At 39.0% G+C, this 23137-nt stretch overlaps 2 protein-coding genes across 4 annotated transcripts; both read right to left on the reverse strand.

Moving 5' to 3' along the window:
• Positions 1-3801: 3801 nt before the first annotated feature.
• On the reverse strand, positions 3802-16091 carry stx3b (syntaxin 3b). 3 transcript variants are annotated; one of them, XM_053323878.1, is made up of 11 exons: positions 15893-16091; positions 9911-9985; positions 9717-9816; positions 9350-9424; positions 9139-9209; positions 8745-8853; positions 8586-8659; positions 7502-7636; positions 6726-6836; positions 5002-5121; positions 3802-4636 (listed from the first exon to the last, which is right to left on the reverse strand). In XM_053323878.1, the coding sequence occupies exons 1-10, from the start codon at positions 15920-15922 to the stop codon at positions 5032-5034; spliced, it is 870 nt and encodes a 289-aa protein (XP_053179853.1). In that variant the 5' UTR covers positions 15923-16091; the 3' UTR covers positions 3802-4636; positions 5002-5031. The 3 variants fall into 3 exon arrangements, with proteins under 3 accessions (XP_053179853.1, XP_053179855.1, XP_053179854.1); XM_053323880.1 differs by lacking the exon at positions 3802-4636 and having other exon boundaries at positions 5060-5121; positions 6748-6836; XM_053323879.1 differs by lacking the exons at positions 3802-4636; positions 5002-5121; positions 6726-6836 and adding an exon at positions 7140-7299.
• A 3158-nt stretch (positions 16092-19249) lies between these two features.
• Positions 19250-22969, reverse strand: ran (RAN, member RAS oncogene family). Its single transcript, XM_053323881.1, has 7 exons — positions 22930-22969; positions 21933-21990; positions 21703-21787; positions 20416-20541; positions 20044-20231; positions 19778-19948; positions 19250-19633 (listed from the first exon to the last, which is right to left on the reverse strand). The coding sequence occupies exons 2-7, from the start codon at positions 21963-21965 to the stop codon at positions 19589-19591; spliced, it is 648 nt and encodes a 215-aa protein (XP_053179856.1). The 5' UTR covers positions 21966-21990; positions 22930-22969; the 3' UTR covers positions 19250-19588.
• Between the last annotated feature and the right edge of the window lie 168 nt (positions 22970-23137).

Consider the following 23137-nt stretch of genomic DNA (forward strand, 5'->3'; position numbering starts at 1 on the left):
TAAGTAGTTGTAGTTTTATTTTTATTTTGAGGAATTTGACTGGTTATAGTTTAGTTTAAATGGTCTGGAACAACAGAGACAAATCCGATTTGATCTGCAATTCTGTTTGTTTTGCATTGTGGTTTTTATTTTGTTTTCTTCTTTTTTTTAACTATTATTTTTATTTTTATTTCAGTTAACGAAATTACTTTTTCACTGCTAGTTTTAGTCTTAGTTTTCGTTAAGTATAATAACCCTGCTACCTGGGGGCGCCCCTTAAAGGTCCTCAAACAGCTGTAGATTTATTATGATTTTATTGAGAATATTGAATTGTATTACTATTCTAACTGATCGTGCCCCCAAAATGAAAAAACATGCAACTGTATACTGGTTACTGGTTAAGATAAAATAAGATAAGATATTCCTATATTAGTCCCACAGTGGGGAAATTTCCAGATTTTTGCTGCAAGGAAAGTGGACAGTAAAAAAAAGTGAGAGAAAGAGAAAGAACAATAGAAATAATAAAGAACAATAAATGTTAAGTACACAAGCAATAAAAAGACAATATTAGTACAAAGTAGTAGTAATGTTATAATTAAAAGCCCTACCTTGAACACAAGTTAGGTCAATCTAAGTAGGCTTCATTGTGCTGATAACACTTTCTTAAGTGTGAGAAGTTGCTGTTTTTCTGTTTTAAATCATTTTAAACGTAATATAATTAGGTTTTGGAGATGAAGGTGTCAACTTGGGCTTTAGGAAACTGTGTTTTTCCACATTCACATTTCTATATCTTTTCGATTATTCAAATAACTAATCAGCATATTAATCAGTAATAAATCCTTGTTAGTGGAAGCCTTAAATTAAACTGTTTTGTAATTTGTTCATATAATGTTCATGTATAGGCCTATTTCATATTAGTGTAGGTAGATTACAACTTGCACATAAATATATCTTTAAAATATATTATGTCACTTTAGGTGATTTGATCTAGAATCAATCAAAACTGTATATTTGGTCAATAATTTTTGCTAAATTTCCCTCCTGTGAATCAAAAGTCTTATCCTTCCCTATTGCTACACAGCTGGAGAGCCTCCTTATCCTCCAAACACAAAGAAAACGAGCGCACCCTCATGTAGACCCCGCCCGGCGTCTTGCTTTTGGGCGGGGCCTGCCTCTGGTGAGGAAGAAGATGGGGGAGATGAAATTAGGTCAGGGAGCCTCTTTATATACGGATGTCAACGCTACATATCGCCGTACCCTAGTTATGACTGTCAGACATGTGAGGGAGAGAAGAGGGATAAACGACACTGTACACGCAGGAAGTCAGAGGTTGCCGTCATTGCAGGGTCGTAGATATCCAATGAGAAGCTGAGCCATGAACAAGAAGCGAAGCACACACACACACCAACACTTGGTACAACGCACAGAAATCATTTATTACATAACAAGCTTAACTGGGTTGACACACAGCCAGTGAGCTTCTGTTGCAGAAAAGACCATCATCATTTAGCAGCACAGACGCATACAGACAGATCACACACAACAAAATCACACACAATTTTATGACATTTGTGACATCAAACAAGTCAGAAAATACTACTTAAATAGAGATTTTTAGTACCAGAGCACAGCTGTTTATAAGTGCATAAATTGACTTTTAAAGCCTAGACAGCACACTAAAAAAAAAACACACTTCAACATCTTACTAAATGTTTAATAATTTCCTGATTCTTACAATAGCTCTAAATATGATTGTCCCCTCAATGCACCACCAGGAGGCAGTAGAAGTGGTCCAAAAAGTCTATGCTGAGCCATCTGGTTGAGAACAGGCAAGACTGAAAAAATTCTACACATTTATAACACATTTTTTAAACACTTCATACAGCAAGAGAGTAAATTCACATGATAAATAGAATAGGAAGTGTACAGGATCAGGTATGGATAGTCTTTTTTTTTTTTTACTTTATGAGTTTTTAAGTAGATTTAAATAAAAGTCAGGGTAGAAATTGTGGGAGCACCTCAATAATCTGTTTTGGAGAAATCCTCTTTGCTGGAAAGACCACACAAAGACAACAAAAGACATTATTTTAACATTTAAGGTGCAAGAACAAATAAATGTTGGTTACCAATTGAGGTGTTTTTACCTGTCTAAAAGCTTTTATGAGAAGAAGCTGTAGAGATAGGAGAACCCAACGATCCCAATGATGGTACAGCACAACATAATCATCATCTTTTTCTGTGGATTTAATCAAGAATAAAAACAGAATGAGAGAAGTCTAAAAAACAAAGCAGCCAAACAACATATAACTACTTACATTCATAGTTAGGGGAAATGATTGGGCAAAAAGAGAACCAAGGGTCGGAGAGGTTGGGCTGTGTGTGTGTGTGTGTGTGTATGTGTGTGTGTGTCAAGAGAGAGAAAAGGTGAAAACGTGGAACTTACCTGCTCTTTGACAGTCTTGTAAACACAGCCGTTAACATGCTGTATCAACAATCTTCGTCAGAGCAAAGATCACCTGCTGACAACAGCTTTCATCCCATCACCATAACATGCACTCATTAAAAAAATGTTGCATATTTACCTTTCTGGCACTACCAAATGTCAGAAGATCAAACACAAAAATAAAAAAATAGCAAGGAAACACTACAACCAGAAACCAAACCAACCAGAAATTAAAAAACATAAAATCTTTAATTTCCATTAAAATCATGTCACATCAACTTAAAAACAGTCTACAACAGCTTTAGTTTTCTTCTCTCCCTCTCTCATTACAGCTTGTGCTGATGGCTACAGTGGTGTGAAGAAAAAGGCTTGAATCGTGGCATCTGAGTTGAACAGTTGTGGACAGAAGCCAAAAGAACAGCCCTCAAATGCCCCCTGCACAATCAAACTTAAAGGCACTGTTCAGGCTCCAGTGGAACAAATAAAAACGTATCTTGGCTACTGTCCAAAGGATATCATCATTTGGTTTAATTACCTAATCAAAACCTGTATGACTACCGGTACAGTGCGGTTCAATGATTACACGGTCAGCTTGAGACATTCCCACTGCCAAGAAACAAAAGATCTACAGTTATGAAATGATGGTGACCTCTGAGAATTGAGTTCATTTGGTGCATCTAGCTAAAACTAATGTGATTGAATGCAACAGCCCTGCAATAAATCCCACCATCATGAAGGTTATAATGTTCATTTTGTTTTATAGAGGTGTTGATGATTCAACTTTATGGCAATTTTGGAGGCTGCAGGAGTGCACAGTGCTACATTAAGAGGTGTTTGTTATATGTTGTCTACCTTTATTGATATAAATAATCATTAGAAACACACCTTTCAGTATAACACAATAAAACTCGACAGCTACACAAACAGTAGCCTGTGAACTGAATGACAATGTTTGAAAATTACACTGTTCATTAAGGTGAGATTATTGGGGTTAGTTTTAGATAGGTGTATATAAAAAAAACTGGTATGTGCTTACAGTAGTGAAATTAAAGAACCTAAAATATGCATAAGGAATTGTAGCCACGTTAAAGCTACTGTACGTCGGAGTGTCTACTGCATCCTGTATCTAAAACTTTATTAGCAACATGTGATCAAAAAGTATAATAAATACAAAGTCAATTCAGGCACCTGTGGAGAACACGTTAAATCCCTAGTGTTACTACCTGGTTCTCTTCATATCTTTTCATTAAAACACTGTAACAGCATTTTAACAGTGAAGACAACATTAGCATCAACACGGCTAACATCGTAAGATTTTTTTTTTAGATGCATCTTCCTGTTGTCGCAGTGTTTCAACAAGTCTCTGTTAATCCCCTTAACCTGTCTTTTTTGTCTTGTTTGATTATTTTAGCTCCACCTGTGCATGAAATGTGTTTCCATAAACACCATCTTTCACATTTAAAATTCACTCTCTACATTCAAGAATCATAGCTGAACACACAGCTCCTCTTTTCAGTTAAAGAACAGAGCTGTAATCGTGCTTAGATATTGACAACACAAAAAAAATAGTGCTATTATTTACATGATCATCTTAGCTTAATATAATGAAAAATACATATTTAAATGTGAAAGTGCTGGAGCTCCCCAAAGGTTGACAAAAATCCCCGTACAGTGAACATAGCTAGTTTTTCACAAAATGTGTCAAGGCTCATAAAAGGCAAGAAGCAAAGATAAGGGAGGTGATGTGCTTCTAGTGAGGGTTGAGCTTCAGAACAAATTTCAGATGACAAACACAGACGGTTTCTTTGGAACTGAATGTTGAACAATGAAATGTTGTGTGACGTTTTATAATCTGGCATATTTCAATTCCCTTTTCCCCTCCTCAGAGATACAACAGGTATTGTACCTCAGATCAACTTCAGTCTCATTTCCTCATTTGCAGAAGAACATCCTCAAACTGTCCAAACAGCTCCTCACAGACTAGGGTGGACGGTTCAGATTGGTTTACACAATACATAGCTCAAAAATGATTTATCAAGTATCAATATCAGTCTTTTCTTTGGTTTGCAGGTTGATGGGGGCAAGGACGGAGTGAAGATGAATAAACATGATGTTCGCAAGCCTGCAATCCTGCTATAGTGTATGGGTGAGGATGATGATGAGGAGGATGATGAGAACAACCACAGCACAGACTGCACCAATAATGATCATCTTCTACAGACAGAGAGACAGAGAGACAGAGAGAGAGAGAGAGAGAGAGAGAGAGAGAGAGAGAGAGAATGAAGAACAGTGTTAATGACAGAGAACATGAGCTGCAACTGTGAAACTAACACACTGCTAGCACTGCTTTGTTTGCTCAGCAGTAACCAGAGGCAAATGCTGCCAGAGAGGAGGAAAAACCCACACCCAAGAACTTCAAATACACACAAACACACCTTATATAAGCCCTCTGGAGGCAGCAAACACACACACACACACACACAAACTTAATAGAACATGCAAAAACCCTTTTCCAAAGCAGGCCTCATACTCATACCCATTGTTGGACTACAGAGGTTATTTACTGTGGAGTTACTCACCCTTAGCTTTCCTCTTACTCAAATAGCTCATCAGCTTTGCTTCAATCCCACTGACAACCCGATAATGAGAGCTAGCAGTGCCAGCAAGATCACCACAACCACCACTATAATCACCATTTTCTGTTGGGAACAACCAAACAGCGCCATCAGGACCATTCTCAGTGGGAAACAACAATAAGTGTATCTCGTATGTATGTTTTAACTTATGTTTATGTGGAACAATTGCAATATCTACTACTGTGTGTTATACACTATAAGTACTAGTTTTATATGGAGATATGTACAGGGTTTATAATAATTATCTTTGTAGATTGGTAACCACATTAACTCTGTGCATCAATCTTGCACACATCTGGTAAAGCAGTTTCCTCTTGACACAACAGTGTTTATGTAAACATGTACAAACTTTGTTTTCTTACACGTCAAAACAGCCTGAAACTAAAACCAAAGATTAATGCAGCAGTCATATACCAACTGTGAACAAAGACAAAGTTATGGTTAAAGCTGAATAACATGGACAGAGAGAGAGAAAAGAGTAGAGAGTGTTGAAGCTGTGTTAGTGTGTGTGTGTGTGTGTGTAAGCAGGTGGAGTGGGGTGGTTTGTGTTCTGGTTCGAGGGGAGGGGGGGGGGGGGGGGGGGGTCACAGTGGTTTTTCCTAAGCACAGGGATCCACGGTTCACAGGGTGGAGTTTCAGGAACAGAGGAGGCCGAAGGCTCGAGGGTCACCACAGGTTAGGATCAAGTGAAGATCAGGGTCTTGATGTTGGGGAAGGTCTTCATGTTGTCAGGCAGGTTTCCCAAAAGCATATTTGTATTTAAGAGTGATTCCAGTTGTTCAAACTTTTCATGTGCTAACTGGACTGGAAACTGCACAGGGCTGACCTGTTTCAGGTACTGGAGAGACAATCAAGTAAGATGCAGGAAGTATCTAGGATTAACAAATCCATTTAAATACCATTGATTCAGGGCATGGATATATTTAGAGACAGCACTGATGGTATTTCCTAAGGTACCGCAGCAAACAAATATTCTAAGTGTTATGAATTTTTAATGCAGAAGCTTTTATATTTGTAAAACTTCCCTATTTGTAGTGTGATCTCAGTGTTAAGTGTACGGGTGAGCAGGAACTCACAGGCGGGGCCGATGACATATTCAGTCAACCGCACAACATGGAAACTCGGAAGCTAGAAACTTTCTTTGGCTCATGCGCCAGGTGAGCAATTTTCATTCAACTGAACAAGCGCCATCTTTGAGTCCAGTATCCAGTTCATCCAGCTCTACTGTTGACTATTTCCATGCTTTTGGGAAACCGAACTGCTATTCTTGACTGTTGTCACTCACACGTCGAGCCTCTTGCTGAAACTTGGCAGCTTTCTTAGTGTCTGCAACGGCTCGCTCCACAAAGCCCACCGATTGGTCCATGTTGCTCTCAATCCTTTCAATCATTCCACCCTAACATGGTGCACGGTGTCCGAGTTGACGGAAAGCACACAAAAAAAAAGTGAATTCAAAAAAAAAAAAAAAAAAAATGGAGAGGGAGAGACAGAAAGACGAAGCACACAGAATACAACAGCTGTGTATGATAGGGCCGTATGGGACAAGCGAGTGCAATCAGTATGAACACTGTGGTTTGAATGTGTCAAATGTGAACACAAATTTAGCAGAAAAAAAACAGGAAGAGGTCACAAGCAAACTAGTGTGGCAGTTCGCTAAAGTACATTACCTTGCGTGCTTTGGTCTGGTACCTTATAGCTTTTTTGGTCTGTTCCTTAGCTGCTATTATATGGTCCACTGACTTGGATACATTCTGCTCTATGTTGTCTACTATGTCACCCTGAAAAACACACAAAAAAACAGTAAGATACAACGCAACAAAGAACAAGCAATATAAAATCATATTTGAAGGTCTTTATCTTCAATAATGACTCCAAAAGAAGTCCCCTTAACTTTAATAAGAGGAGTATTTATATTAAAGTTGGACATTATATAATTTCAGCACAAACCTCTTCAAAGAAATACTGAAAATAGCAAGAAAATTGTTTCTTGGGAAACCATACAATACAAACAGCAGAAATGTGCCCTTACCTCATAGAGGATTTCCCTCAGAAAGCATGGTGCAAGAAATATGTGGTTATATTTAACTTGACTGATCGACATATGTTTGACTACAGTGTGAAATCTGCTCTTATGTTTTATTTGCACATCTTACTAAATGCATTCAAGTTGATCCACCACAGATGGGTGATGAGATGGAGGTGGCAGAGGAGAGTGAAAGGAGATATGAAAAGGGCATGGAGCTGGAAAAGAGGAAACAAGACAGATGCAGGTTGATAGTCAGAACAGCACAAAGGCAGAGAAAATATTTAAATACAGTCAGGGAAAGAGTAAAGGAGGAATGGAAAGAGTAAATCAATTAAGTAAATGGAAAGTTTCTAAAGCAGTTGAAGCTCCGTTAACTGACGGATGAAATGATCAGCGGATGGATGTAGAGAAGCATACCTGGCTCTCCACCAGCATGGCGATGTCTACAAACATATCGTGCAGCTCCTTGATGCTACTTTCAAGACGAACGATATCTTTGTGTCTGGCTTCAATCTCACTGAGGGCTTGTTTGGAAATCCCAGAGTCCACAATCTGCAGAAACGAGAGTGTCACTGTTCAGCACAGACAGACATGCACACACAGATATCTTATCACAGCTGAGTGATGAGATTAGTAACGGCTGACTTAGTTTGCATCTTGGCTTAAAATGCAGCTAACTAACAAACAGATATAAACACAAGAAACTGAAATTAAGTGCAGCTCATTAAGAAAAAGAGAAACATATAAAATCCCCCAATGGAAAGTCACATTACTGCTTTCAGAGGAAATGAACCTGCCACAGTTAGGTCACTGACCCAGAACTGTTTCATTACCTTGTGTAGTAGCTTGCTGCCATCAGTGTGAGAGTGTGTTTGAATAGTTGAATGAAAGGCTAATTGTAAAGTGCTTTGAATGTCTATTCATATATATGTTAGGAATAGATCAGATTTTACAAGGCACTGTTGGTTTAATATATTCATTCAGTGAATTTAGATCCAGTACTGAAAAGCACGACAATCTAAAATGGTATAAACATGTTGCAATATTTGTCTAATCTGGTAAGATGAGTAGATATTCTTACATGGCCATTATTAAAACTAGCTAGTTTTCAAGGAAAATATAGTAGACATTTCACTGTTAAAGCTTATGGCAAGATTTAGTCATGTCAGGACAAGACTGAAAGGGATTTAAGGGTTAAAATAAGTCTTTATCAAGTCTGACAATGTCAAAATGAGTTGTGTGTCCTTGTGCAAGAAATTCTTTGGAAGCTCTTTTGGATACAACTATCTTTCTCGGGGAAGTGATCGCAGAGAAATTGTCTCACCAGCTTAAATGCAAAGTGCACATTGAGAGACGCTGTTGCTCATCACAAGCACAGCTAATATTTAACCAGATAATATAAAGTGTTTTGAGTTTTACTGAGCCGCTGATAGCTTAGCTTTCCACTTCGAACACAATGCGACAGGGATGCAGGCACACACACAAACACACACATACTTACCCCTGCAGTGAACACAGCAGCATTACCGCTCTCCAACATCTCTTCCAGTTCGTCATCTGTTGTTGCTTTTCCAGCTGGAAAGAAAAGAAGAAGGGTTCATGTGTAAGTTCATGAAATAAAAAAGTAAGATGATCACATTTGTTTGTGGGCGTCACTTACTGATCTCTAGCTGTCTCTGAATACGTCCTTTACTCCTCTCCCTGAAGTCTACCTGGGCTTCATTATACTTCGTCATTACCTCCACAAACTTCCTGGACAGCACTGCATGCTGGGAGACAACAGGAACATGTTTAATGAGGAGGGGAGTAATGTGCTCACCCGTTTATGCCCTGACATCCTGTCTCAGGCCTAAATATTAAGTGCAAGGCACATCTCTGACAAATATCATACATTTATTTTTGTTATGTCGAGGAGAGAGAAATAGAAGATCAAATATCCTCTCAGAAACATGAAATGACTCATAAATGTTAAAGTTATGAAAAGGTGTTTATGTAAGTTCAAATATTAGGAAACCAGTGACAAATAGAGACCACCTGGAGCTTCAGTTATTTACCTGTGATTTACGTATCCGCATGTCGGCCGACACTCTCTCCTGCTCCTCTGACTCCAGATTCCTCTCGATAGCTTGCGAGCAAAATAAATGACTGAATTATGATTCAACTTAAACATTACTGTGCCATTCTTCACTAACATTAAACATTGTACGTGTGTGTGTGTGTGTGTGTGTGTGTGTGTGTGTGTGTGGTAGGGAGAGACAGACTCACTCTTGAGTTTGTTTCTCGCATTGTTGGCCATCTTTTTTATGTCGTTGGTGGTTGCCTCCAAGTCATCCTGTGTTTCTGGGAAGGAACAGACGTGTGGCAATAGACAGTTAGAAAGTTAAGTAACATTTCAATCATCTCAAATAACACAACAAACATTACTGGTTTTAGACAGACTTATATACCCTTTAAGGAAACTTGTTTTTTACAGCGAGGAACAAAAAATACTTTTGTGAAAAGTGTCCCAGACTTAATTCAATTAATTAAAATCCACTCCTGAATATAGCTGGTGAAAGAGAGGCATTATTAAGGAGGAAAACATCCATAATATCTAAATAGTTTAATATAGACAAGAAGTTAGATATCTCACTCTGATCTGATGTGGGAGCAGACAGGATGAGTGAGTAAAGCTTTTTGACTTCAGCCACATTCTCATCAATTTTATCAATACTGTTCCTGATGTCCTCAATCTGAAACACAAACACAGAAAATGACAAAAATTAAGAATTAAGTATGCCACCATAAACAAACAAAGCAAAGAAGTAAAGTAAGTTCACCTCTCACCTGACAGAAGAACTCATCCATGAACGCTGCGTTGTCCACAGCGATCTCCACCTCATCATCATCTTGATCACACGTCTAACAGATGAAAAGTAAAGACTGAGTCAGACTCGTGATTCAAGTTAGGCAGCGCTGACATTTGATTGGAAATGCGTGTCTCTTATTAAGCACAAAGTAAAAGGGCAAAAACACAAAAGCAAACGCAGCTGTGTTCCCGTATAGCAATTGATGCACCCTGTTTATGATCTACGACTTCACTTTACTCTTCTCATAGACGTCATTTGTATCTTTTTAACTATTTATGTAAACCAACAGCATACAACATTCACTGCTTTGTACCCAGAAATATAAGCAGAATAAATACTCACTGTAGCTACAGAGACATCCTGTTGGGCAAACTAACCTGAGCCCAAAACAGGGCTAACAGTGTTTTTGTGTCTGTTCAATATTGTGACAGCTCAGCTTCCTCCTTCAGGCTGGCAAACAATACCTGAATCTCACTGTTGATACTAAAACTATACTTTTTTTGTAAACTTGAGTACAAACATTAAGTATTTAGTCAAATTAATTAACAAAAGTATCCGAGTTTAATTATGTGTCAACAGAAAGCGTCTGTGCAGGAACTTTGCTTATATAAATATCGAAAGATTATCATTTAAACCCAGAAATATCTGATTAAAGTGTACGTAAACAACATTAAGTATCTGAGCAGACATTAAAAAAGACAATTTTTCATATTCTGTTATGGAAACATTTCTGTTTGTAAATCACAAAAGTATTAAAAATGTAATACCCGGCCTTAGTCTAAAACTCAAAAACAAAACCACCCTCAAAAAGCTCTACTTGGTTATGACCACTGCCAACCATATTAATGAACTTTCCTCCTGGTTAGCAGCTGAGCATAACTCACCAGCCAGAAATATTCCTCTGACCCTGATCAGCCTACACCCTGTAAATTTTATCTGAAACACTCGCTCTGCTGAGCTCATAAATATGTCACAAGGGACAGTCAGTAAACACGAGGTAAAGCAGGCGGGTTGGCCACACTGCGCTGGTGAATATTTACATGGAGAAGGACTCGGGCCAGGCTCCAGGAACTCAACCTGTTTTCAACTGACTTCAAGAAACCATAGCTGAGGTAAACAGACGTCACAAGTCCGCACTGTGACGGTGTTAGGTAGAGACAAAGGCAGCTAGAAGCAGTGTTTGAATTACGACAAGCGCAAACTATAACATATAGCTGATAGGCCTGTATAGGTGACAGACATATATTTTGTCAATAAAGTTCAAAGGCAGTTCAAAGTTGTGCCTATATCCTGGTCTTATCAGCGTTTTGGAGGTGAAACATACACTCATTGACCACTTTATTAGCAACACCTGTGCACTCTAATGTAATCTAATACAGCTTTGCCATAAATTATACTTTTAACAAGCAGGACTTATGACAATGTAAGTGTCAGAAAGGTTATAAAAGGTTGAGATGTTCATTTTTGAGGTTGTCGAGGGTGGTGGTGGTGAAAGCGTTCCTAATATTTTGTCCAGCCTCTACGGGGGGGGGGCAAAAAAAAACCTTGTTAGAGTCATGGACAGCTTCAGGAGGGCAGGGAGTGAGAGAGACTTTATGCAGCTGTCACCACCTCTAATACCACGTTACAAGGAGAAATGAAAAAAACCCATTCAGCTCACCATGTTGTGAGGAATCTGGGTCTGCTTCTACATAAGTCATTCATTATTACGTGGAACATTTGCTATGGGACAATTCGTTTTCTATATCTACTCTATTACAAAATCTTGTTTTTGAGGCTGAACGTGTGATCGAGCAGTGGCGGGAGTTTCGGTCAATCAGCAAACACAGCGCTGACCCAACCGTTAACTGCTGTTCGGACACACAATCATCAATAATTGCCACAATAAAGCAGGATGAAACACATTAAAAACAGCATGCACGTGTCCAGATTAAGCATATTACGCACACTGTTGACAGAAGATAAAGTCAGCTGCACCGAGTCTGAAGTGGAGTTTCACACATATTTAAGATTAAATAGCAAAACCATTTCTGTCTATCCCCTTGTTTCCTGTTGGCCTCTTTGCCACCAACGATCCAATAAAAGCCAAATAAGCCAAAAAGATTATATTTAAAAGAGAGTTTAAAAAATAGATGGCAGGACATCATATTGTATGCATTCTTTACATCAGACTGTGCAGCATAAGGAGTGCTAATGTCTATTTATTCAAGACCACTGCAAACTCAAAATGTTGTTGCCTTCAGGTGAGCTCCGGCTACTCTGCAATTCAAACAGTGAAGAGAAGGGACAGTAAGCTCCTTTTGTTCCCTCCCTTTCAATTACTTGCAATTACTGCATTGTAAAGACTAAATGTGTTTACAGCAGGCGTTATGTTTTTTAATGGGTGACTGGGAGTCTGAAGTCTGCCCACTTGACTTTTCCTGGAGAAAGTCAGGTGTCCACTTGGATCAAAGTCAAAGCTTGGAAAAATGTTGGGCAACACACCCGTCGACTTCCCTGCACGGGGTCTCTGTGAGTGGCTGGTCTCTTGTAACGCTACAAGTTTAACAAGTATTTAAATGTTACATTTAAGCTGCACTTCACTACAATAACTATCTATTTTATAACCTTCAAATGGAGTTACACTGTTTCTTGGTTTCTAACACAAAGCAGGACAATCTTTTTTTTTTTTTGGCTTTTAAACAGCCACCAGAAGCTTACATTTATGGTTCAAATGTTGAGTTGATACATCCACCCCTCATCTAAAATTTGAATTGCAAATGTAGCGTCGACTGTTTGCTTCAGGCTGCTGTAACTAACAACAATTGTTCTTTGGACGTACATAGGCTCTGACACACGGCTTGCTTTTAGGTTGCTCACTCAGTTATTCATTGAGTTCAGCAGCCTGGCCAACACATTATGCTCACTCACAGCATTTCTGCAGTGGTGAGATAAGAGCAAGCGCACACTTCCTTCCAGTGTCTCTCATTCAGCAAAATTAGGGTAAAGGGACTGACACCAGCAACACATGCTTTAACAGCCAAAGGCCACACATGAGAATGTGGTGTAAAAAACAGTTTGATACAGTTTATCTCGGTCATGAAGACAACTTTTTACAACGTTCCTCGTTAAACTCACTCGTTCATCTCATGATTAAACTTGGAGACGACTCTCTGTGGTCGATGATATGAGCAGAAACTTGAGCCAAACACACATCTGCTTCGCTGGGGATCACAATTTTACTCATAACACACAATCCTCATTGCTTTAAGATTGGGAGCTGCACAGTTCATCTCTTTATGATTAGTTGTGGTTTTTAAAAAATGCAGTGAGTTATCAAACGTTTGTACTTTCAGAAATAGATATGATCAGTTTGCTGCAGTTTTGTCTAATGACAATGGGAAAAAAACGCCCATCCTGACAAATATACAGATACACTCCGAACAATCTAGATTGGGCAACTGTGCAAAAAAAACATGTTTGACAGAGAAACACAGTGGAGCAGGAAATTAGATTTTGGACCAAAATCTACAAAAGAATGCTGTAATCTCATGCACTAACAGACATGAATATTGTGTAATCATCAAAACCTTACAAACACTGAGTGACATTTGGACAATCGGACATCAAGATTAGAAAACAGCGTGCACACTGCACGTCGATGTGTGAATGATGGAAATGTTAGCTTGAATTCTTTTTTTTCCTTTTATTCAAAACACTTAATTATGTTCGTTCTGCATGCAAAGCGCCACATGTCACGTTGCATAATCCTCCTCAACAAGGCAATGACTAGTCGGAGGTTATAGGGTGAAGCAGACGGTGATCCTGTGCTGATTTTCTTTACACATGGTTTCACTGGAGCCTGAACTATGAGGCTGTTTAATATTAGGATCTCTGGGATGTCAGCTCAAAATCAAAGACTGACCAGAGCCATGAATAGACAAATAAAGCGCTAAAAGATGCACAAAGGCAAGTACAAAGACTGAGCGCACACACACACAAACACACAATAAGCCTACTGTGACCTCTAGGTCTTATTATCATCCACAAAACCAATGTACGCAAAATCCACGAGCTCTACTCCAATCACGTGCCATGATTCACGTCCAGCTCTCTTATCTTTCCCGTGACTCTGTCATCTTAAAGAAACTGGAAGGCCATAAAAACAGTCAGACTTTGTCTCAGAGGACCATAAATGACGAAAACAGCACTGGATGTTTACCCAGCAGGCTTTGAAAGTTGAGATGAGGGTGGGAAAAAAAGACTAAACTGAGCTAAAGTCATAGTAAAAGTCAAGTTAAGTATGTAGTCATAATACAGTAGACTTTCCTAGAGCTAAAGGAAAGTAACACAGGTGCCTCACCTATCCTACAGTCTCCTGAACACAGAAGTGAAAAGGATATGGGTCTGACTGAAAGGAACTGTGACTGTTGTGCTGTCACATAACAGGTGAGAACTGCTATTCTGGGTGTTCCTGTCGCACCTCTTTCCCAAAATGTCTCCAAGACTCAAAGAATGATCACATGAGCCCTAAGTCACATAATCATATGCCTAAACAAACACACACACACGCACATATACCAATACACAGCCTAGATTACTGCCAGCAAGTTAAACATTGGACAGGAAACATCAGGAGGAAAATAAAGGTGATGGGTGAGCGTGGCTACGGAAGAAAGCTAAAAGAAAGATGGAAGGAAAGACTGGAAAAAGCAGTTAGAATGGAGACACCCATTACAACATGTCTCATAGCAATAATGATACTGACAACTTCCCAACAATCGAGAGGCGTACTTCACCTGTTATTTGTACTTCCTTTCCCTGAAATGAAGCCAGCTGTGCAAGATACAGACGCCTGAGGGGGGGACACTGCAGTTCACTAACTTTAAACACAGCAAATATTTGGCCAGTAGTTGAAGGTAGCTATGGCAACACATCCCAACTTGAGCAACAATAAGATCAAGGCCTCACCCACATGGGCAGTGAGTGTACTTCATGACATCAATCTTTGAAGGTGGAAAATATGAATCAAATTGAGGTTTCTGTTGCTAATGATTAATCTGCTGCTGCTGTCTCCAATATGTACTAACTATAATCTGACTGTTTTGGTTCAATAGGAAAGTACAAATTGGAGGATTTGGGTTTCAATCCATCCCAACTGTCCCCATAAACATATTTCTGTCTGGTAGTACTGACAGCAAGAGCTGCCATAGATTTTCATTATTGATTAGTTTGTTTGTGTTTTTGTGGTTATTGATGAATCGCTTAGTCTGTTTAAAAAAACAAAAAACAAATCAGAAAATATTTAATTTGACTGGAAAACAATCCAAAACCCAAACATATGAAATTCGAAGAGCCAGAGAAATCCTGACATTTTTGCTTGATAAATTATCTCAGCCATTAATCCATCCCCAAAACTGTCCCAAATTGATTTTGAGTTGATTGACACATCAGTTAATGAATGATTGTTATTCATCAGTGACCATAAAAACAACATTATTAATCTCCAGTCATTAAACGGGTCTGTAGTCACACAGGCCTACATCATATTAGAGGAAGCAATAGTAGTCAGGCATAAATATACACCTTATGAGTGACTATGAAGATGACATCATGGACTACAGCTCAACTACTGACATTAATTACAACTCTGATACTTAATTGTCACATTCATACAACATTGCAGCATAGAAAGAAAATTAAAACTATATTTGAATGACACTTTTACTCAACATCTCCATTTCAAATCAACCGCTAGTGTTGTATATAAAGTTATGTCATCACATAGGACACTAGTGCTTCAAATCATTAGTATATCATGTGTCAAATATTTTAGATTACAGCCTTTAAAATGTTTCTGCTTATCTTTACCTCTAATTTCTATCAACAGTAAGGTTTTTTTCAGAGGCCCATCAAAGAGTATAGCGAGAAATTACTAAATATAAATACACTTTTTCCACATTTCCTGGAGACTACTTACCGCTTTAAGTTGCTCCAATCGGTCCTTCATCGTTCAGGTGGTTAATTTAACCCTTTTGAACCAAATAAACAACCACACTATTGCGTGAAATTGCTTTAAAAACTAGTCCCAATCTCTGAATTCCTCAGCCAGCTGGCGAGCTAGCTGTCCGACAGAAACCCACCGCCAGTGAGAGAGACAATTAAACTCCCCAAAAGTCTAGGCACAGGGAAGACTTTCTTCCGAAAAGAGGAATCTTGCCCTCGTTTTTCCATACAATATGGCTGCTGGGTTTAAAGCCAGTGTTTTTTCTTTACTAAATCTCCTCGCTCAAGGGATTAAAACAACAGTTGTGCGGAGCCGTTTAATCTGTCTCTCCACTGGCCAGTAATCATTCTAAAACGCACTTTCTGGTTCACGCATGCGCATACACATCCCAGTCTACAAGGATGAGGCCACGCCCTGAGCCACCTGCACCGATGATGCGTTCAGGTGTTGTTCGAAGAACCCGCCAGCACAACATGCTTTTAAGGGTCCTTCCCATGGATATTTTTTGATGTCTTACAAAAAGCAGTGTGTTGTCAGGGTCACATTTCAAATGTCTTATGAATTGTTCATAGGTCCACCACACAATGATTTGTCCCTCTCACCTTGTCTCACCTTTAATTTACATAAGTGTTCAAATGATCCAATATTTCACCAAACATCAAAGATTAGAGACAAAGTCCAAAAACTGAAAACAGATTTAGATCTAACCTTTTTTTCTTCTTCTTTCCTCTCCCATTAATAATCTCACAGCACCTCAGATTTATCTGGTGAACTTTTTGGAAGGGCCCAGGTCCTACACTGAGAACCACTGGACTAAACTAGCTAATTGTATGTAAAGTAGGTCTAGTTGAAACCAGCTCCACCTCCAGCAGCTACAACCACTGATGCTTCAGTATTAATAATCTAATGATGTCATATATATCAGTCATAGGGACCAAATCACTGCTTTTATGGTACAGTACATTTATCTGCTAATACCTATGTACTTTTATTTAAGGATCTGAATACTTCTTCCACCGCTGCCACTAACAATGTGGCTTTCATTGTTAAATTGTGACTCTGGTACATTGTTTTCCATTCATGTATTTTTAACACAGTTCACACATTGTGCAAGTCATGGGGCATAATTTAAGCACATTGAAATCAATTAATTACAGATAAGTATAAATCTTAACTATTCTAGATTTTGAAAAATCCGGAATTTTGATTTAATCACACAGTCTACTACAGCAGATGCATTTGCCCTGTTGGCATGGACTTGTAATGTTCATGTTGACTTAGAAGTTGAGAATAAAACTAAACAACACATTATGACGTGCCTATTGTGCTGATCCTTTTTACAAGATAATGTATTGTATAATCTGACAACTTCCCCTGCTCTGGGCTCATTCTTGCCATCTTACAATCAAGACAGCAAGGAGTCCATCTGCAGGTGACAGAATAAACTCTCAGAAAGACAATGAACAACTTTGTGCTTTTTAATACAAAATTGCCAGAACAAATCACATAAAGCTCATTTTGAATTGATGAAAGTGTGAACCTAGAGGAGTGTGCTAAAAAAGGTGTGACAGTACAGAATAGTTAGCAATGTCGGTAAGACATAAATTCAAAATGACACTGTGCCCAGATGTTTGAATTCATTTCTGCTTGTCTTTTTTCTTTTTCTTTTTTGCTGTGTCCTTATTCAGCTCATTTAATTTGTTTGCAGGCGAACAAATATATCTAATACACTTTACCACACAGCCTAAAATATTCAACCTCAAGCTCCAAATTTAAATGTCCAATTATCTAAAAGCCAAAATGTGTGAATTGGTTATTAAGTTTGCACTTTAGTAATATAAGCTGAATGCAGCACATGCTGTGATGTGGTAAAAAGGAAAACAGAGTAGGTTGTACTTTTCAAACCAGTGTGTTAAAAGCAGATATGAATCAGTACATTTTAGTCTGTAATTAGAAATAAACACACAATCATATAGAACTAAAATCAGCCAATCAGAGGAGAGTAACCATCTGTTTTCATAAAGGTGGGAAAGCTGACAGATGATGCTAACACGTCAGATAAGAGTGTTTGAAGCAAACTAAATACGTCATAAATACTAGTTTTATTTAGTCCTAAAACAGATAGGTAGCCTGTGAGGACTTCCTGATGATAATGAACTGTGATGCAATGTATAGCTGTGTTGTTTCTGATACATACAAACCACATTTGGGGATGCAGTGTGATATAAAGTCAGACTGGCCACAAGACTGATGTTTTTGTGTTTTAAGCCAGATCACTAGTAACCACCAGATGTAAAAATGTGGAAAAAACGGTGAAAGACAAACCTCACAATGACAGTCCAGAGTAAAACTATTATATATATACTATATTATATATATACACAATACTATATAATGTTGTAGATGGCCTGTCCAGTCCACTTTGCTCTGACCATGACTGACACCTGGTGGCCAGCAGTTTGTTAAGCAGGTTATGTGCACCTACAGTGACAGGACAAACATTGCCTTTCAGTTTACATCTGTTGACTTATTTAAGTTATTGACCCTGAAAAGACCCCTTACATATGCATTTCATTTTGTATAAAAGGACCTTATGTTTAGGATATAACAGCACCACTATAAGCTTTTCTAAGAGTTTATTAAATCAGTGAACTCTTATTACATGCAGGATATATCACTGTAATATGTCATTATTGTGTGGAGCCCATTTGTGGCCAGTGTTGTAAATCAAATTGTATGGAAACAGGCTTTGGTCTCATAGGAGACATTTTCACACATCACAGTAAGAATGGCACAAGTCTGTATAAAATGACTGGATTTATTTTGCTGCATTCATCTGAGCCCTGGTAATGCACATGATGGTTCACTGTCACAGCTTACTGGGACAGTGAGCAGAAGAGCCATAGCTATTGTTATTAGTAACACCTCTACTTTCAACTTTCACGAAGTCAAAATGTCTACTGTGCTTTAAAAAAAAATCCCATAATCAATCTATGGAGTAACTTGATTCATCATGTATTTCATTTGCTATATTATCTAAAACCAGATATTATCTAATCTATCATGTTATACAATTAATCACATTTAATAGATTATATCAATATTGTGTAATGTGTAATGTAGTAAACAGGTTTTACTTAGCATCACCAACACCTAACACTGCTCACAGCAATGAACAAAATCAAAAGCAAGATCCCTTTTCAGGAAGAGTCCATTAGTTTGGTTAATTTAGAGCTGACTGATGTTTTTATTGGAACTAGTTTAAAATCAAGTGTCCCTTTGAGTCTGAGGACACCACCACTGATGTAAATTAAAACAAACCTGGACATGTAATATTGAGAATGTTTTTATTCAAAGTTTACTCCCTTAGTGCTTCCAGTACACCGTACAACAGCATTATGTGAGCTGGGCAAGTGCAGTGGAGGGTGCTCGAAGATGAAGAGTAGCACATCGCCATGCCAACAACAACACTAGGGTGGGTGTGTCTTATACAGTGAAATTAGAACAACTTTTAAACCAAGTTTGTTTTTTTTTACTTAGTTTTAAAACAAACAAAAAAATTCAAAAATAAAAAATCTGAAAAGGGATTTTACAGTAAAGGGGGCAAAACTCGAAAAACTTTTCTGTCCACAGCGGGGTGGGATGGGGGCGGGGCAGAGGGAAAACAGGTTAGAGGTCATCTTCTTCATCTGGGAGTGCTGTTTGTGACGCAACCTGTAAAATTAGAAACAACCATTAAAATTAAGTCTGCAACATCTTCTAATCTTGAATGAGGCAAACAAGTTGCTGGACTGATATTACTACATACAGTCACCTTAACAGACTGTATGCCTGTATCATCATCATCATCACACTTACTTGGAGCTCCTCCTCATACTTTGCAGCAAGGCTTGGGTCCATCTGGACCTCTGGGGGAGCGAGGGCAGGCATGGCCACAAACTCCAGGTTGGGGTCTCCGATCAACTTCCTTGCTAGCCACAGGAAAGGCTTCTCAAAGTTGTAGTTACTCTTGGCAGAAATGTCATAGTACTGGAGAGAGAGCAGTTTACAGCAGTTAGAAATAATAGTTCAAACCAATGCGCTCCATAATTTACATGTGACTGATGTGTGAGAGCAGTTCTTACCTGCAGGTTCTTCTTGCGGTGAAACACGATGCTTTTGGCTTTTACTTTCCTGTCTTTGATGTCCACCTTGTTGCCACAAAGGACGATGGGAATGTTCTCACAGACACGGACCAGGTCACGATGCCAGTTAGGCACGTTCTTGTAGGTGACTCGAGAGGTGACGTCAAACATGATGATAGCACACTGAGCTGTGGGAGGTGACAGTGAAGTTTTTAATAGACTATAAAAATAGGAGTGGTTTTAAATGAAGTCTAGAGTGATCAGTTTGAATGTTCAACATTCAATAGCCAGAAAAATTGACCAGAACACTAATATCAGAAAATGAATGACAAGTGTGGCGTGACGTCTGCATGAACCAAGTCTTAGGGATACCTTGAATGTAGTAGCCATCTCTCAGGCCTCCAAACTTCTCCTGACCAGCTGTGTCCCACACATTGTACTTGATGGCTCCTCTGTTGGTGTGGAACATCAGTGGGTGGACCTCTACTCCCAGAGTGGCTAGAATTATGAGAAAACAACAAGGTGCATGAGTGGAGAAATGTGGAAAATATGCCCATTATAAACCCATTAATTTAGGTGGAAATAAAGTTAAGACAAATGGGGAGGACTCAACAATTATAATAATAATAATAATAATAACAATAACAACAACAACAACAACATCATATATGCACAAACAGAAGATCAGAGTAGGACCTTTCTGTGAGTTATGAAGCATATGCTGAGTCTCATTCTGCATCCAATCTACCCAACATTTGATACAGTATAATGTGCCAGTCAAAAGCATGATTGTTAAGTGCTAATTACAAGCTACTATGATGTCTGTTTTCAGGTACATATAGAGTAAACAATTTGTTCACTGTTTGATTATTAGCTTGTGGTAATGTGATTAATTGATGGAAACTGACTGTTGTATCTAATCATCCTGAGGCCACATCTGGGCCAAAAACTTTTTAACCTTTAATATTTCTAATATTATGAAAGATGGAGCATGTTAATTTAATACGAGTTTAAACCCCATGGGGTTCAGCAGGGCCCAGAGCCCACTACTGTGTTAGCCCACCCATGCTGATCAATGTATAATGTCTCACTTCAAGTGACAGGGCATCTCAGAGTTGCCAACTTTAAAGTCCCTATTCACTCCAAAATATGTTTTTCATCTTGTTCCCACAGTTGGCTAGTTTTGTTTCACTGAACAGAATGATGTGCAGGGTTTGACACTAGAAGGCCATTTTCAAATGCATCTGCCCAAAGTGGAAAGGTTCTCTACTCATTGAAAATCAATTTTGGGGAAGGCCTACCCTAACCCTCCTGATCCAATATTCAACTTACATGTGTGATGTGGAAACCTTAAGTCTGCAGTGCACAAACACCGAGAACAGACTTTATAGTGGAGTAGGAGACATCTTCTGTTTTGAAATTATATACTTGCATATTTATAGATTGTGGGATTTTTTAATGAGGGAGGAGTAGGTGTGACTTCAAATATTTTAACATTTAATAGTTGATTTTTTTTGTGCATGTGTGTGGAGGGGGGGGGGTTATTATTCAAAGGAGAGCATCATGTACACTCTTGAAACATGTCTGGAGGAGATCCTGAACGTATTCTTTGTAATACCCTGATGGGTCCTTCAGTTCACAACATGGGGAAATACTCACCAACATATTTCTTTTCAAACTCTCCCGTTATGTGCCGCTTCACAAACGTTGTTTTGCCTGTGCCTCCATCGCCTACTAACACCAACTGTCAAAACAGGAGAGCAGTTAGTTCAGACTGGTTGGTACTGGTTCGGCACACGGCTGGTTAAGCACAGCTAACAGTTAGTATGGGTCTCCATACCGACATGATTGATAAAATACATACAGGGATGATATTAAGTCACATTTACCTTAAATACCGCCACCGGTACACACTGTGCCATTGAGTCCGCCGTGGTTGCGATTTTTCTGTGTAAAACAAAACAAGGCGGGACTGTTAGAGCAGCAGGTTATCCGTCGTCCTCCTGTATAGCAAGTTGGACAGTCATCATTTACGCTAAGCTAATGGTGTTAGCAGTCGCCGCATTTACCGCTCCAGATTGAGACCGGGTGGGTTTATACTGAAGTCGGTGATGGTTAAAATAGCAGTTAACGATACTATGGTGCTTTGGGCGGTTTACGTTGTACTGTTAAGTTATAACGTCACCCCGCCACCCGTTACCTAGCGATGACAAATTCTAGCAATTTCTATCCATGCCAATATTCCGGCTCGTTAACATGAACAGTTATTGTTACGTCTAAATATGCTTACTACATGTAAAGCAGCAATACATGCAACAGTGGGCACGGCCTTTTGACCGAAAAGACGACAAAGCTCACTGCTATAGCTGTGTATTAGCACTAGTAGATGCTTGCTAGCTACCGTGCCACTAACGTTGAGTGCGCCATACGACGCGAGACCGCACTTTTTCTTGTTCGACTGGAACAATCGGACTAATGTGTTCCATGTTGCAGTTGATGCCCAATCGTAATAAAAACCACACTTCACACACCAGGCTGGTTGGCATGCACTCAATGATGATCCTGGCAACAAGTCAAAATACATTAACTCCGAGGAATATGCGTGGTTCTTAAGAACAAAGCAATGAAATGAGGGAGAGCTGTGCGTGCTAACATGTTAGCCTCCACGGCATGGAGGCCATTCTTTTCTCCCAGCTAACGGCTAACCTAGCCAGGAGTTAGCATAAGATAATCAATGGCCTAATTCTTCACGTGGTTACACTTAAAAAGCCACATGAACACAAACGCACCACCTCTAAGTTCCATGTTGTTTAAACAGACATCCCTATTAAAGACAAACTTAAATTGTCAGGCTGGCCCAAATATGAGAGGAGTGTGGAGACTCACCGGTGCTGCCGCTTAGAGAGAAAAGGAGTAAATGGCTGCGTTCGCGGGAGATTCAGCGTGGACTATGAGTCAGTTTCCGCCCTTATCACGTGACCACCGCAGCGGTAAAAACGCATTTGATTCTGGATGGGGCACTTCACAGACCATGATTCAGCATGTCCGCAGCCACTTATTCCTAAAGATTATGATACGTAACGCAGCTCATGTA

Source organism: Scomber japonicus, chromosome 8 (assembly GCF_027409825.1).
Source record: "Scomber japonicus isolate fScoJap1 chromosome 8, fScoJap1.pri, whole genome shotgun sequence".
Lineage (NCBI taxonomy): Eukaryota > Metazoa > Chordata > Actinopteri > Scombriformes > Scombridae > Scomber > Scomber japonicus.